The sequence below is a fragment of the Chiloscyllium plagiosum genome, unplaced genomic scaffold (genome assembly GCF_037043375.1).
Source record: "Chiloscyllium plagiosum isolate Xiang-an unplaced genomic scaffold, Cpla_swu_hap1 HiC_scaffold_32, whole genome shotgun sequence".
NCBI classification, from domain to species: domain Eukaryota; kingdom Metazoa; phylum Chordata; class Chondrichthyes; order Orectolobiformes; family Hemiscylliidae; genus Chiloscyllium; species Chiloscyllium plagiosum.
In genome coordinates this window covers 27,219,476-27,232,879 of record NW_028270170.1, presented here as the reverse complement: position 1 = coordinate 27,232,879, position 13,404 = coordinate 27,219,476, and the positions used below count along the sequence as shown (strand labels likewise).

Below are 13,404 nucleotides of genomic sequence, written 5' to 3'. Positions count from 1 at the left end.
AGCCCCATTTGCCAGTATTTGGCCCATATTCCTCTAAGCCCTCTTATTCATATACCCATCCAGTGTCTTTTAAATATTATAATTGTATCAGTTTCCACAACCACCTCTGGAAGCTCACCATCTCACTCTTCATAAGAAAGTGGCCCCTCAGGTCCTTTTTAATCCCCCCCCCCCCCCACCTTCCCCTCACCTTAAACCTATGCTCTCTAGTTTCAGACTCCCCTACCCTGGCAAAAAGACTTTGACTATTCACACTAGCCATGCCCCTCATGGTTTTATAAACTTCTATGAAGTCACCCCTCAACCTCTGATGCTCCAGGGAAATAGTCCCAGCCTATTCAGCCTCTCCCTATAGCTCAAATCCTGGCAACATCTTGGTAAGTCTTTTCTGCACCCTCAAGTTTCACAACATCTTTCCTATATCTGGCAGACCAGAATGGAACAGTATTCCAAAAATGGCCTGACCAATGTCCTTATATTCTAATGCGCTCTTTCATAAGTATCATGCTTGGCATTCCTGATGCTCTCCAAAGCAAAACGCCAAGGATCTCAGCTCTGTTTCTGTTTCATTCCTGTGGGAGAGATGATCTGCACAGTCTCAAAGTTGAAAGGTGAGCTTTTGGCTGCTGGACAAACAATGCAGCTGTCGTGTCCACCTATTTCTATACTCAGTTACACATAGTGCTGAGAGTAATTTGGAGATTACATTTCCTTTCAAGTTTTCTATTTAGTTCCCCTAATGCTGATTTCAGAACCACACCCTTTTTTCTACTCATATCATGAGCACCAATTTGGACAACAGCTGTTTGCTGTTCACCACTACTCAAGGTGTGTTCTACAACCAATGACATCCATGACTCAGGCACATGGGAGGCAATTCCTCATCATGGACCCACTTGCAGCTGCAGAAACACAAGTAATCCTTAAACTATTGCCTCACTTATCACTTAGGAATAAAAGGAGACTACACAGAGCCTGTGAGCCACCTATAGAGTCACGAACCCAGCTCTAGCTGCACACTGCAGATGAATTACTCAAATATTCAGAATTTCATGGAAAACTCCTTTAAGTACTCATGAAATATCTTCACAATACATGAATGATTTGATTGAAAAGAACTAAATCGAACTCCTCCGAAGTTGCATTTGACAAAAGCTGGCTAGGAGGGTGAGCACTGAGCAGGATGCAGAGATACATCTGTGATTTGGACAAGCTGAGTGTTGGCAAATGCAACATTATGTCAATAAAATGTATATTGATGGCAAAAACAGAAAGATCATCTGATTGGCAATTTATGGAGGGGGGAATGTAGACCAATTGCCCAAGGGAAGCATGCAGGTGCAGCAGGCAGTTAAGGCAGCAAATGGCACATTGGCCTTCATAATGAGGGGATTTAAGGATATGATAAGGGATACCTTCCTGTAATTATACAGTACTTTCATGAGACTACACCCTAAAACTTTGTACACTTTCTGTCTCTATCTAGGGGATATAGTGGGAGAGCAAAGGTTTACTCGACTGATTCCTTGGATAGCAGAACTGATGCAAACTATTAAAAGCAAATCAGGATTATATTTGGAGTTCAGAAAATTGAGAATTTCAGGTTTCTCAGATTCTAAGACGAGACAGGATAGACACAAACGGTACTTCCGACTGTAGGCGAATGTCCAAAATCAGGTCATATTTTAAGGATATAAAGTCAGTTTTTTCGTTCTGAGATATGGAGCAATTTCTTCAAACAAGTAGTGAGCCAGTGAAGTTCAGTACCATAGAAAGCAGCCAAGACCATAACATAAGATTTCAAGAAGTTGGATAATCAAGCATGATCATAATGAATGACACAGCAAGCTTCCAACAATATGCAAGACTTTCACCTGCAATAAACCTTAAAGCAACTCCTGTTAACTGTATACAATGAATTACCATGTGATCCCTGGAATGGTAGGCCTAACATACGATGAAAGGCTGAGGATCCTGGGATTGTATTTGTTAGACTTCAGAAGGTTGAGGGGAGATCTAATAGAAACTTACACAATAATGCATGGCTTAGAAAAGGTGGAAGCTGGGAAATTGTTTCCATCAGGCAGGGTTACTAGGACTCGTGGGCCCAGCCTTGGAATTAGAGTGGGTCAGTGAGGAGACATTTCCTCAGACAGAGTGGAATACACTGTTGTGGAGTGTAGTGGAGGCCAGGAGGTTAAATGTCTTCAAGGCAGAGATTGATAAATTCTTAATCGCGCAAGAAATTAAGGGATACAGGGAGAGTGAAGGTAAGTGGTGTTGAAATGCCCATCAGCCATGATTGAATGGGCCAAATGGCCTTACTTCCACTCCTATTTCTTATGGTCTTATAGAAAGAAGTTTGTTACTCTATGACCTGTGTTAATTCAGGTGTAATCTTCTGACCATGCAGTTTCAGAAATGTCTGAGATAGAACTGAGTCACCAACTAGTTTAGGTTCCTTCCATAGTAAAATCAACAGTTAAACCATCTACATTCAGCTGATTGACATAACTGATCCTATCAGAGAGCTGTTTCATCAAGGCAAGGTAATTTAAACATACTGCAAGGTGCTCTCTCAGAGCCCAGCTCCAGCTCTGTATTTAAACTCATTAATTACCAAATGAATCAAATTTGCTACCAAACTCAGTTTAAGTTTCACCCAGTGTCTTGATTAGGAGCAAAAATATCTACTTCCAGGAATGGTGGCATCAATTGAAGGTATGATGATGAAAATTCAAAGCCAAGTCAATTTCCTATTGTAGACTAAATTATTCCGTTTTCTTTGCTAGAGCCATAGAACCTCAGGTCAACATGACTGGAACAGTCAAAATGTTACATGGAAACCCAAGTAAAAGCATGACACTGGGAATCTTCTCATTTAGCACAGAAAACACAAACTCACCTTATACATCACATGGATATGGACAGGTTGCATTAGTGTATTTTTAGTTATTTACTACACAAAGGCACTTGACTGAAACAATGTAGTTCAAGACAAAGGCACATAGGGCCTCAGGGCAGATGACCAAAAGCTGGCCCTAAAGTTGTCTAAAGAAAATAGAAAAGTGAGCTGGAAGGCTTAGGAAGGTAACTCCTTAGATTACATTAGGTTGCCTACAGTATGGAAGTAGGCCCTTCAGCCCAAGTCCACACCAACCCTCCAAAGAGCAACCCACCCAGACCCATTCCTCTACCCTATATTTACCCCTGAATTGGCAATTTAGCATGGCCAATTCACCTAACCTGCACATCTTTGCATTCTGGGAGAAAACCCATGCAGACAGAGAATGTGCAAACTCCACACAGTCGCCAGAGGCGGGAATTGAACACAGGTCCCTGGCGCTGAGAGACAGCAGTGCTAGTCACTGAGCCACCGTGCTGCCTGAACTTGGGACCCAGGTAGCTGATGAAAATCACCAATGGTGGAGCAACTGAAAATCAGAAATGCTCAAAGCACCAGAATTAGAAAGTTACTGTGATGGTCAGTTGTTAATGTTTTTTTGGGAGGTGGGGGGGGTATGTGAAATGGAACTTTTTGAAAAGAATTATTTTTACAATCAAGGTGTTACCTGAAGTGATGGGAAAATAAATAAATAGGGCTTGGGACTAATTAAAATTCAGGCAGAGTTTCCAATAACATTGCGGAGCGTTTCAGAGAACACCTCTGGGACACCCGGACCAACCAACCCAACCACCCTGTAGCTCAACATTTCAATTCCCCCTCCCACTCCACCAAGGATATGCAGGTCTTTGGACTCCTCCATCATCAGACCACAGCGAAACGACGGTTGGAGGAAGAACGCCTCATCTTCCGGCTAGGAACCCTCCAACCACAAGGGATGAACTCGGATTTCACCAGTTTCCTCATTGCCCCTCCCCCCAGCCTGTCTCAGTCAAATCCATCAAATTCAGCACCGCCTCCCTAACCTGCAATCTTCTTCCCGACCTCTCCGCCCCCACCCCAATCTGTCCTATCACCCTCACCTTGACCTTTTTCCACCTATCACATTTCCGACGCCCCTCCCCCAAGTCCCTCCTCCCTATCTTTTATCTTAGCCTGCTGGACAAACTTTCCTCATTCCTGAAGGGCTAATGCCCGAAACGTCGATTCTCCTGTTCCCTAGATGCTGCCTGACCTGCTGCGCTTCTCCAGCAACACATTTCCATCTCTGATCTCCAGCATCTGCAGACTTCATTTTCTCTTTCCAATAACATTTCCTAGTACAGAACAAAATGCTGGTCAGTATTGGTAAAAATTCAGTTTCAGCTGGTTAAATTTAAGCAACACATCAGTACACTATAGCAATTACACTCTTGGTTCCTTAAAGTCCACATCGATGCACTACATTTAGATGATGGGATGGCACGTTAAAAAAGTGAAAATTCGTTGGATACATGAAAATTTAAACACTAGTCTACTTATCACATTAGTTTGGTTTCAAGATTCAAATTTAATGACTTCCTGTGCACAGACCACTGACTGACTAGAAAAGTATTTTTAATCCATAAATTACTGAGAAATAAAACTGCTGCCAAAAACTGATTTCATTTGTTTCAATTCTGCTTCACAATTGCTTATTTGTTGATTCAAGTGTATGGTAAAAGGATCTCAACTGGATAAAATGAAATAGCCTGTAAAATTTCAAATACCTTAGTGTGTAAGATTGAGATCATTGGTATGCTCAAAGTTGCTGTTCTCATATTTATCACTCCAGACATTATCAGCCATTTCCCCATCAGTTCTATAACAATAGAGTGAAATGGCTTTATCCCATGTATTTTTTTTTTAAAAGCTTGCTAACCAATGTGAATTTTTCCAATTCGCTCAACAAGTGTCCTTCAAATAGACAATCGATACAAATTATGAAGTAGATCCAATGAAGTCATACTGTGAACTCAGTCCCATTTTATCTGGGCTGAATCATTCCAAATATTTACTTCCTGCAAAGTGAATGAATTTTCATCCATCAGTCTGAGCTGAAGTTTAAACAGAAAAAAAAAAATTGACAAACCTACAAAGAAACAGTCCCTATGCCTGGAACTTATTTTTAAAGATAGCCTGTCCAAGAGACCAGTTATCAAAACTCTTCCTGCTCTCATCAATATTGAGTGACACTTCATCCTCTACAGCTTGCCACAGGTTGTCATTTCCACGTGAGACTAGAAAAAGGCATACATCACAAAAAGATATGTCCTCATTCAAAGTTCCTGTCACATGCTTCGCAAAAAAACCTTTCCATGTTTCCTGTTGGGAAATAATACTCTATGCACTTATACTTGTGTGGGAGCCAAAGGGCCAACTTTTTAGGCTATTTCAATAGTAATGGTTGTGTCTGATAGCTTTATTATTCTCTCAAAAAGTGCAAGAAAAATGCGCTAAGCAAAATCTAAACATCTGATACCATTGTTGTGTTTTTTTTATTACTTGTGAACAGAAATCACTACCATAACACATTACAGATTAAGGCAATAATGGTCAAACTATCAAAAAAAAGATTGGATTTCACAGGTACATTTAGTTGGGTCTGTTAGTTCAATCGGCTGGGTGAATGAGTGACGCCACCATGGGGTAATTCCCGCACCTTCAGAGGTCACAATGAAGATTCTGCAGCATGGTCACCCTCAGGTTAAGCTCATTACCAACTGTGTCTCTCTAATTAAAAAATTCTGTTTTAGTATGGTGATTTTTTAAAAAAAACTTGTACAGCTGATCAAATGAGCCTCAAAAGGGCTGAAATATAGCCCATAAAAATACAAGAATCAATAAGTAGAAATTAAGTCACCAGACTTACTAAGTTGCAATCAGGCAAACCTCTCATTGTAGCATAGATGACTTGGCTGGAATACTCACTTGGAAGATCTTTTGACAAGGATAAGACGTAGAACATTCTAGTGGGACAAGGAAGAAAGTGCAATTCACCGCAAAAAAACTAAAAACTAGGATTGATTCCTGAAGGGCTTATGCCCGAAACCCCTGCTCCTTTGATGCTGCCCGACCTGCTGCGCTTTTCCAGCAACACATTTTTCAGCTCTAATCTCCAGCATCTGCAGTCCTCACTTTCTCCTTATGCTCAGTGCAAACCTACAGCTCACCATCTTAAGGATAAGTAGGAATGGACAATAAATGCTGGTCCAGCCAGCAACACGCACATCCCATGTGTGATTAAAAAATGCAGACCGCAGATCACCCCTCAGTTAACATCCCTTACATGAACTGCCTTTACTTTCAAACAGTACCAGACCTAATGGTGTTGCAGTTTCAACACCATATTTTCCAAACACTAAATCACTGCCCATTACAAAACCAGGAAGCATTTGTAAGATACTGAGAAACAAGTCCTTATTAGATTTAACTTAAATAGAGGTTGGATGTAGCAAGTTTGAAAATTGCGTAAGGGTTGCAACAAGTAGAGTTGCATAGTTTAACATGAGGTAAAAACAATGACTGCAAATGCTGGAAACCAGATTTTGGATTAGTGGTGCTGGAAGAGCACAGCAGTTTAGGCAGCATCCAAGGAGCTTCGAAATCGACATTTCGGGCAAAAGCCCTTCAATCAGAAATAAAGGCAGTGAGCCTGAAGCGTGGAGAGATAAGCTAGAGGAAGGTGGGGGTGGGGAGAAAGTAGCATAGAGTACAATGGGTGAGTGGGGGAGGGGATGAAGGTGATCGGTCAGGGAAGAGAGGGTGGAATGGATTGGTGGAAAAGGAGATAGGCAGGTAGGACAAGTCATGGGGACAGTGCTGAGCTGGAAGTTTAGAACTAGGGTGAGGTGGGGGAAGGGGAAATGAGGAAACTGTTGAAGTCCACATTGATGCCCTGGGGTTGAAGTGTTCCGAGGCGGAAGATGAGGCGTTCTTCCTCCAGGCATCTGTTGGTGAGGGAGTGGCGGTGAAGGAGGCCCAGGACCTCCATATCCTCGGCAGAGTGGGAGGGGGAGTTGAAATGTTGGGCCACAGGGCGGTGTGGTTGATTGGTGCGGGTGTCCCGGAGATGTTCCCTAAAGTGCTCTGCTAGGAGGTGCCCAGTCTCCCCAATGTAGAGGAGACCGCATCGGGAGCAACGGGTACAATAAATGATATTAGTGGATGTGCAAAACTTTGATGGATGTGGAAGGCTCCTTTAGGGCCTTGGATAGAGGTGAGGGAGGCGGTGTGGGCACAGGTTTTACAGTTCCTGCGGTGGCAGGGGAACGTGTCAGGATGGGAGGGTGGGTTGTAGGGGGGCGTGGACCTGACCATGTAATCACAGAGGGAACGGTCTTTGCGGAAGGCGGAAAGGGGTGGGGAGGGAAATATATCCCTGGTGGTGGGGTCTGTTTGGAGGTGGTAGAAATGTCAGCAAATGATTTGGTTTATGCGAAGGTTGATAGGGTGGACCAGTTCAGCTAAACGAACGAGTGTCGGTGGAAGGGTACTGTTGGGGACGTCTGGAGAGGGAAAAACAGAGGGCTTGGAGGCCCTGGTCATGGTGGATAACATATGCTCCAATAAGCAATTAAAAATTTGGATCTCTCCACACCAATAACGTAGCAGCAATCTATTAGCTCCAACTTAAATTGCAACATACATATTCTACCCCTGGGTAGATCTAGACAGTGAATGAAGTACCAGAGTTTGAACAATTTTACTCTGGTGAAAACAGAGTTTGAGAGGACATGTAATAGAAGACAATTTAATAAAGCACAGATCTGCAATGAAAATTGGCACTTTATTTTTGTATTTTTTGAAACTGAACCTACTTCTTAAAAACACACAAATCCACACGCTAAAACACAGCTCATGTGGTCAATACATTTGTCCAAGCTTAATGAGCTGAAACATATATACAGTGTCAACCAAACCCCCAAATAGTGTGTATAAGACAAAATAATTCTACAAAGATACAATTCCAGGCCAATTCAAATCTTTAAATACAAAACTGGTGTTACATTAACCAATTTGGTCAGCAATTTACTCAACATTCACATGGTATTATTTGCAGTCATCATAACAGTTCATTTCCAACAAGTACAGAATACAAAACGAAATAGTTATAATTCTTCAGATATGCTAATTTTTTTCAATGTGAATACACATTTCAGTGTCTAAGGAAACGTGTCATGGTACAGTGTTTTAAAGTTGGAGGAAAAATTCTATGCCTACAATGCCTTAGCTTTACAAAGTCAGCTACACTAGCTGGTGTCACTCATGTTCATTATTTACAAATGGTCATACAGATATTTTTTGCTTTGAATTTTTGTTTGCTGATTCTCAAGTTTAATAGCCACTGGAATTTCTTTTTAGAAAGTACAATATAAGCAACAATTGTTTCAGCCAAAGGTTACTGAGAGGTATTTTTTTTCAATAAAGCAGCACAGTAGGAGTGACATTTGATCTAGATTAAAAAAAAAAAGAGGCTGCTGCTAAAATTCAACAGTAAATTGAATAGATTAATAAAGCAACAGGAGAAGATCATTTAAACTTGTTCAACCACAGGTGCAGTTGTTCAAGACCTAGCAACTTCAAAAGATTAAGGTCTGTTTAATACTGTTACAGTACTTGGCTTCTACCACCAGAAGGTGCTAGTACACTTAAAAATGTGACAATATTTTTTCCTATAAGGTGCACTGCTTCCAATCAGGATATCTTCCCTCACAGTAGATAACACACTTCAAATCAAAAACTCAACCAGATACAATGTTGCACTTTATTACAAACATTCATCTCCCTAAAAGTGGTTTAAGACATTAAACCACAAATGTGGTAATTATTTTATAGGAGTCAGGTTGGCAATGACATTTCACAATTTCACAAAAAAAGGTAGCTTAAAAATCAAAAAGAGATACTATCGCATTACTTTTGATTTCATGCAACTAGTGCAAAAATGTGAAGCGAGAGTTTATGATACAGCACCCTGTAAAAATAAGTTAACCAATTAGAAATATGCATTTGTAAAATTTGTTAGCAGGTAGAACATGAGGTAATACAAAATCAAGGAATTTTCTCAGCTTTAGAAGACATGTGAATGTTATCCCCTGAACAATTTAGAGTAAACTTTAAAATCTGTTTAACCTTCATCTTTTTTCTTTAGAGTTCCAGAGCCAAACAAAGGCAAGGAGGCCAAGGTTCAACGGAAAACAAAATTAAAAATGGCACTCCAGACACTGCTGACTGCAAGAAAACAATTGCCACAATTACATTTAATGTTTTTTCACCTAAAGTGTAACATATGCCACTATCAGGAACCAACAGCTATTTTCTTTCCCAAATACATATACCAAGGCTTTTTGGGGAAAGGAGCAGGTGGAAAGCTAAGTGTAGGCCAGGGATAAATATCAACTTCAAACAGCATGATGTTTCACTGAACCTCCCAAGTACAATTTGATAATTGCATTGCACTGCACTGTTCAATTTAGAATCAAGCCTCTTTTCAAAGCAGTTTCAAAGATCATGATGTACAGACCAATATGTTAGGTCACTTGCTGTCTACAGTTTCACTATCAAGGCAATGGAAAAATAAGCACAATTACAGATTGCGTTGAAACTTAATGCACAAGCCAGGAGCACACCATGACAATCCTTTTGGGCACTCCACTCAACTTGTTTCTGAAACCTGATTAACCAATCTTCGAATACGAGACAAGATGATTAAGAGTTTAAATGCTGGTGCTTTTACTTTGACAGGCTCTGTATCAGAATATACCTGCAAATTAAACTGGAATGCAGACGATCTAAGCAGTTTCTTTTTAATACATATATATCTATACATTTTGCTTTTAAGCTAGAGGCTTCAGATAGATACTTTGTTTTAATACCCAAGACAGACCTTAAATGAAGCTAGCCCTTCAAATGGGTACATCAATTGTTTAAATAAATACAAAGCAAAAAAAATACATTTCTGTATATGTAAGCCGAGACTTACATTAAGTAAATTTAAAAAATACATTTCAGTAGAAAAAAGCATTTGAAACAGTGACAAAGAGAAAAGAAAAGCTGAACAGATGGTTGTTAGACATACGTGCAAATTAACCTTGTGCTTTTCACTTGTTCCCTCTTTGCTCCTTTACCAAAAAAAAGCCAAACTAGTTTGAGTAATGAAATCAAATACATCAAATTAAGCCACTCTTTAAACTCTTGGTGCTAAATAGTAGCTTATAATTATTACATTTAGTAAATGCAGCCCAATGTTTAAAATATTACATTTAATTCTTATTCCTAAATAGTAGCAATTGGGCAGAAAACTTAACAGGGAAGGCTGAAATTCTCTCAATAGCCAATAAATTTAAACGCAGCCAAAAAAAATCTCCCCACAAAGTTCAAAATGTTACTGATGCTGGTTGCAGCAGTCAAACTACAAAAAAAAATTGAACTTAATATAATTGGCCATGAAATTTATTTTGTTAAGTAAAACAATAATCAAATGCAACATACAGCACAGCACTTGCAAGCTGTGTCAAGGAACTGAAGTATATGTCAGTTAATTGCACAGATTACATCAATATAACTGCAACACCAATTCTGGTATATTCAAATTGTCGCCTCACTTGATTTTAGATTAGCCCAGTCACCTTTCACAAATGTTTTATTTAACCTGAACAAATTAAATTTAATCAATGCCAAATATTTGAGTTGTTAGCCTTCTAGATCTTAAAAATTACATATTGATCTTAAAATACCCTCCTACTCCCTTGTCTGGCACAAAGTTTCCAGGGCAATTCATTCTATTCAGTCTCAATTAAAAGTGAGAAATGAGTAGGGATAATTTTGCCCAATATTGGATAAACAGGAATTTAATTTCCCTTGTGACATCTTCATTAATAGGCTTAAGTTGTGTCAATTATACACAAGTACTAAGGTTTTGAAGTAGATCAAACACCATTTACAATTCAGTTTCTGTACTGAGCTTACACAGGTGTCACATTGGCAGGAAACATACTTGCTGCTTATAGGATAGTTACTAAATTCCAGCATTTCACTGGGATCAATTGTTCAGCAGCACCCAATGGTCTAACTTGTACCAATTGTAATCAGTAACCCAGGATTTCTATTATTCCATATTAGACTCCATATTCTACAACCTTGAAATCAACAGCAGTTGCGTAGGACGCTGCTTGAAAATGCTAAACCTAATGCTTTTCATAAAGTAAAGAGCAAGGAAGTTAAGGAAAAGCTTCCAATGTGCATTTAATATATAAACAAATTTATTCTCTAAATACTGTAGCAGTCTTACACACAAGGTACTATGGGGTTAGATGCTGACTGAAAAATACCCAGCAAAAATTAACCAGTGGCCACCATTTAATACAGTCCTATGTCCATCTTCACGATTTTCCTTATTTCCTTGTGCTTATTGAAGTTGCAACATTTGGGCTCAAGCCAAGAAAGAAAATGTACTGCTATGGTTAAAAAGTTAACAGAAAGACTAGCAGACATCTTTGAACTTATCAGTTTTGTAGCATAGAATACCTAGAATTTCTATTCAAATAAGCTTGTTTGTTGATAAACCATTGCCTTCAGCACAAATATTTATAGACAAATACTAATGTTCAGCCAAATCTCCCTTGAAGACACATGCTTCATTTGTTGGTTTAGTATCTGTTTACATCCAAAACAGTTAAACCCGCAGTCAAGATACAAATACATTTATGGCCAAGACAACCAATATCACTAGCATCTACCACCATAAACTTGTTAGGGATAAAGTTCCAGTCAGCTATTTAACTTTTGCAAATTTGCCAGTCTAAATTACTAACGAGCTCTGGAAAAAGGCACCTTCTTCAGCCTGAGCAAGTTTCCAAGGATCAAACTGTAAAGGTTGTTCCTTAGAAAGCTCAGTAAAGTCTGTGGTCCCTGAATCCTCCAATGGTTGCTGGAATGAGACCTGAGTTGTAGACTGGCAAGAGGTCAAAGTGCTTGATGATCCCCCTGTGCTTGAAGGGGTTGATGAAGCAGATGTTGGCAAGTGCCTTAATATTAAGTCAACAGTTGGTAAAAGAGGTTTGAGAATATGGACTGGACAGAAGGCAGAGCCAGTAGGGTTGAAATTAACCTTGTTTTTATCTGGACACGAGTATAGCAAAGCCTGCCCAAAGGAAATTGTCCTGAAAAAGAACACAGGTGCGATTAATTCACAACCATATTCAACCAAACTGATTTCAAAGCAAGTCAAAGCAGATAGAATTACATTAAGACAAAATCTGAGTGTCCAAGTCAAGATAAACTGAATTCAAGTCAAATTAAATTAAGCTGAACTAAATTGTGCTAAGGGCATTTCGTTACAGTCAACACTTCACCTTTTTTCAGAACTGAATTCTGAACTCAGTTAACTCTGCTTTCTCTCCAGAGATGCTGCCAGACTTAAGTTTCACCAACAGCATTACTTTTGCTCCTGATTTTCAGCACCCACAGTTTTTTTTTGCAATTTGTTACATTTTTTTCTTTAAAGCATTACAACTGGATTCTTGCAGCTCAGACAATAAATTGAGAAGCCCCACAGTTTTATTCTATTCACACACTTGTAATGATTCTCTTCAGGACCTTGTGTTGCTCTCTATTGCAAGGTGCAGAGTTGTTAATGACTCGGAAAAATTGCAAAGTAAAACATCATCAGACCCCTTTTCTAAAAATTAACTAGTCTGAGCACATGCTTTCATCAAACTCATCTTGTCCTGCTTCTCAAATTTGTTTCAAAAGTTTTGACCCGATGAAATGTTACTTTTCAACTCGAAAATAGTTTTGATTGCAGTTAATTTCAGACTACTCAACTGTACATACTATTTTCCCAGATTTCAAACATCATACAGCATGTTCAAAAGGCAGCAGACAATACTGAATGGTTTTTACAGCACAAATTTAAAACCTTACTAATCTTAAGAGCCTTTGAATTCTCAGTTCGAGCGCCATTAAATGATGATCTGGTCACAATGACCGTTCTGCTACAAAAGTACATCTTGTTATATTAAGCTATTTTTGTTTGGAATTCAAAACCAGCCTACTGTTCCATGATCTGCCCATTCTATTGATTTACTTTTTCATATTCTGGTGAAATATTAATGGCTGACGATAATCTTCAATACTGTTTCTATTGTTTCTTTATGCAGCAGACTTTTGAGAGGAGAGGAATGAGGCAGAACCTGACAATGCAATGCAAGCAGAATAAGGCCCAAGTGCAACAAACAAAAAGCCTTCAACTGACCGTCATTCTTTAAGCAATGATGTTTGACTAGCTCACTGAAGTCCCATCCTAATTTTAAATATGGAACAGAAAACAAGTAAAACTAAACAATCTATTCATTAATTTGGAAATGAGAAGTTTTGATGCAAAGGAGTACACATTTTAAAACCGCTGGCTCTATTAATGATGTTGTGGAAAGCGAAACAAACTGCACTTCACTTGGCTAATTGGCTTTTTCCCCCCCCAA

At 39.3% G+C, this 13,404-nt stretch overlaps 1 protein-coding gene across 2 annotated transcripts in view; it reads right to left on the bottom strand.

Annotated features, from left to right (window-relative positions):
- Nucleotides 1–7,693: 7,693 nt before the first annotated feature.
- LOC122539943 (glucocorticoid-induced transcript 1 protein-like) overlaps nucleotides 7,694–13,404 on the bottom strand; it is a 64,880-nt gene continuing 59,169 nt past the window's right edge. For both annotated transcript variants that reach the window (XM_043675143.2, XM_043675144.2), the window contains exon 8: nucleotides 7,694–12,084. In XM_043675143.2, the coding sequence (XP_043531078.1) occupies nucleotides 11,724–12,084 (361 nt within the window). In that variant the 3' untranslated portion in view covers nucleotides 7,694–11,723. The remainder of the gene's footprint in view (nucleotides 12,085–13,404) is intronic.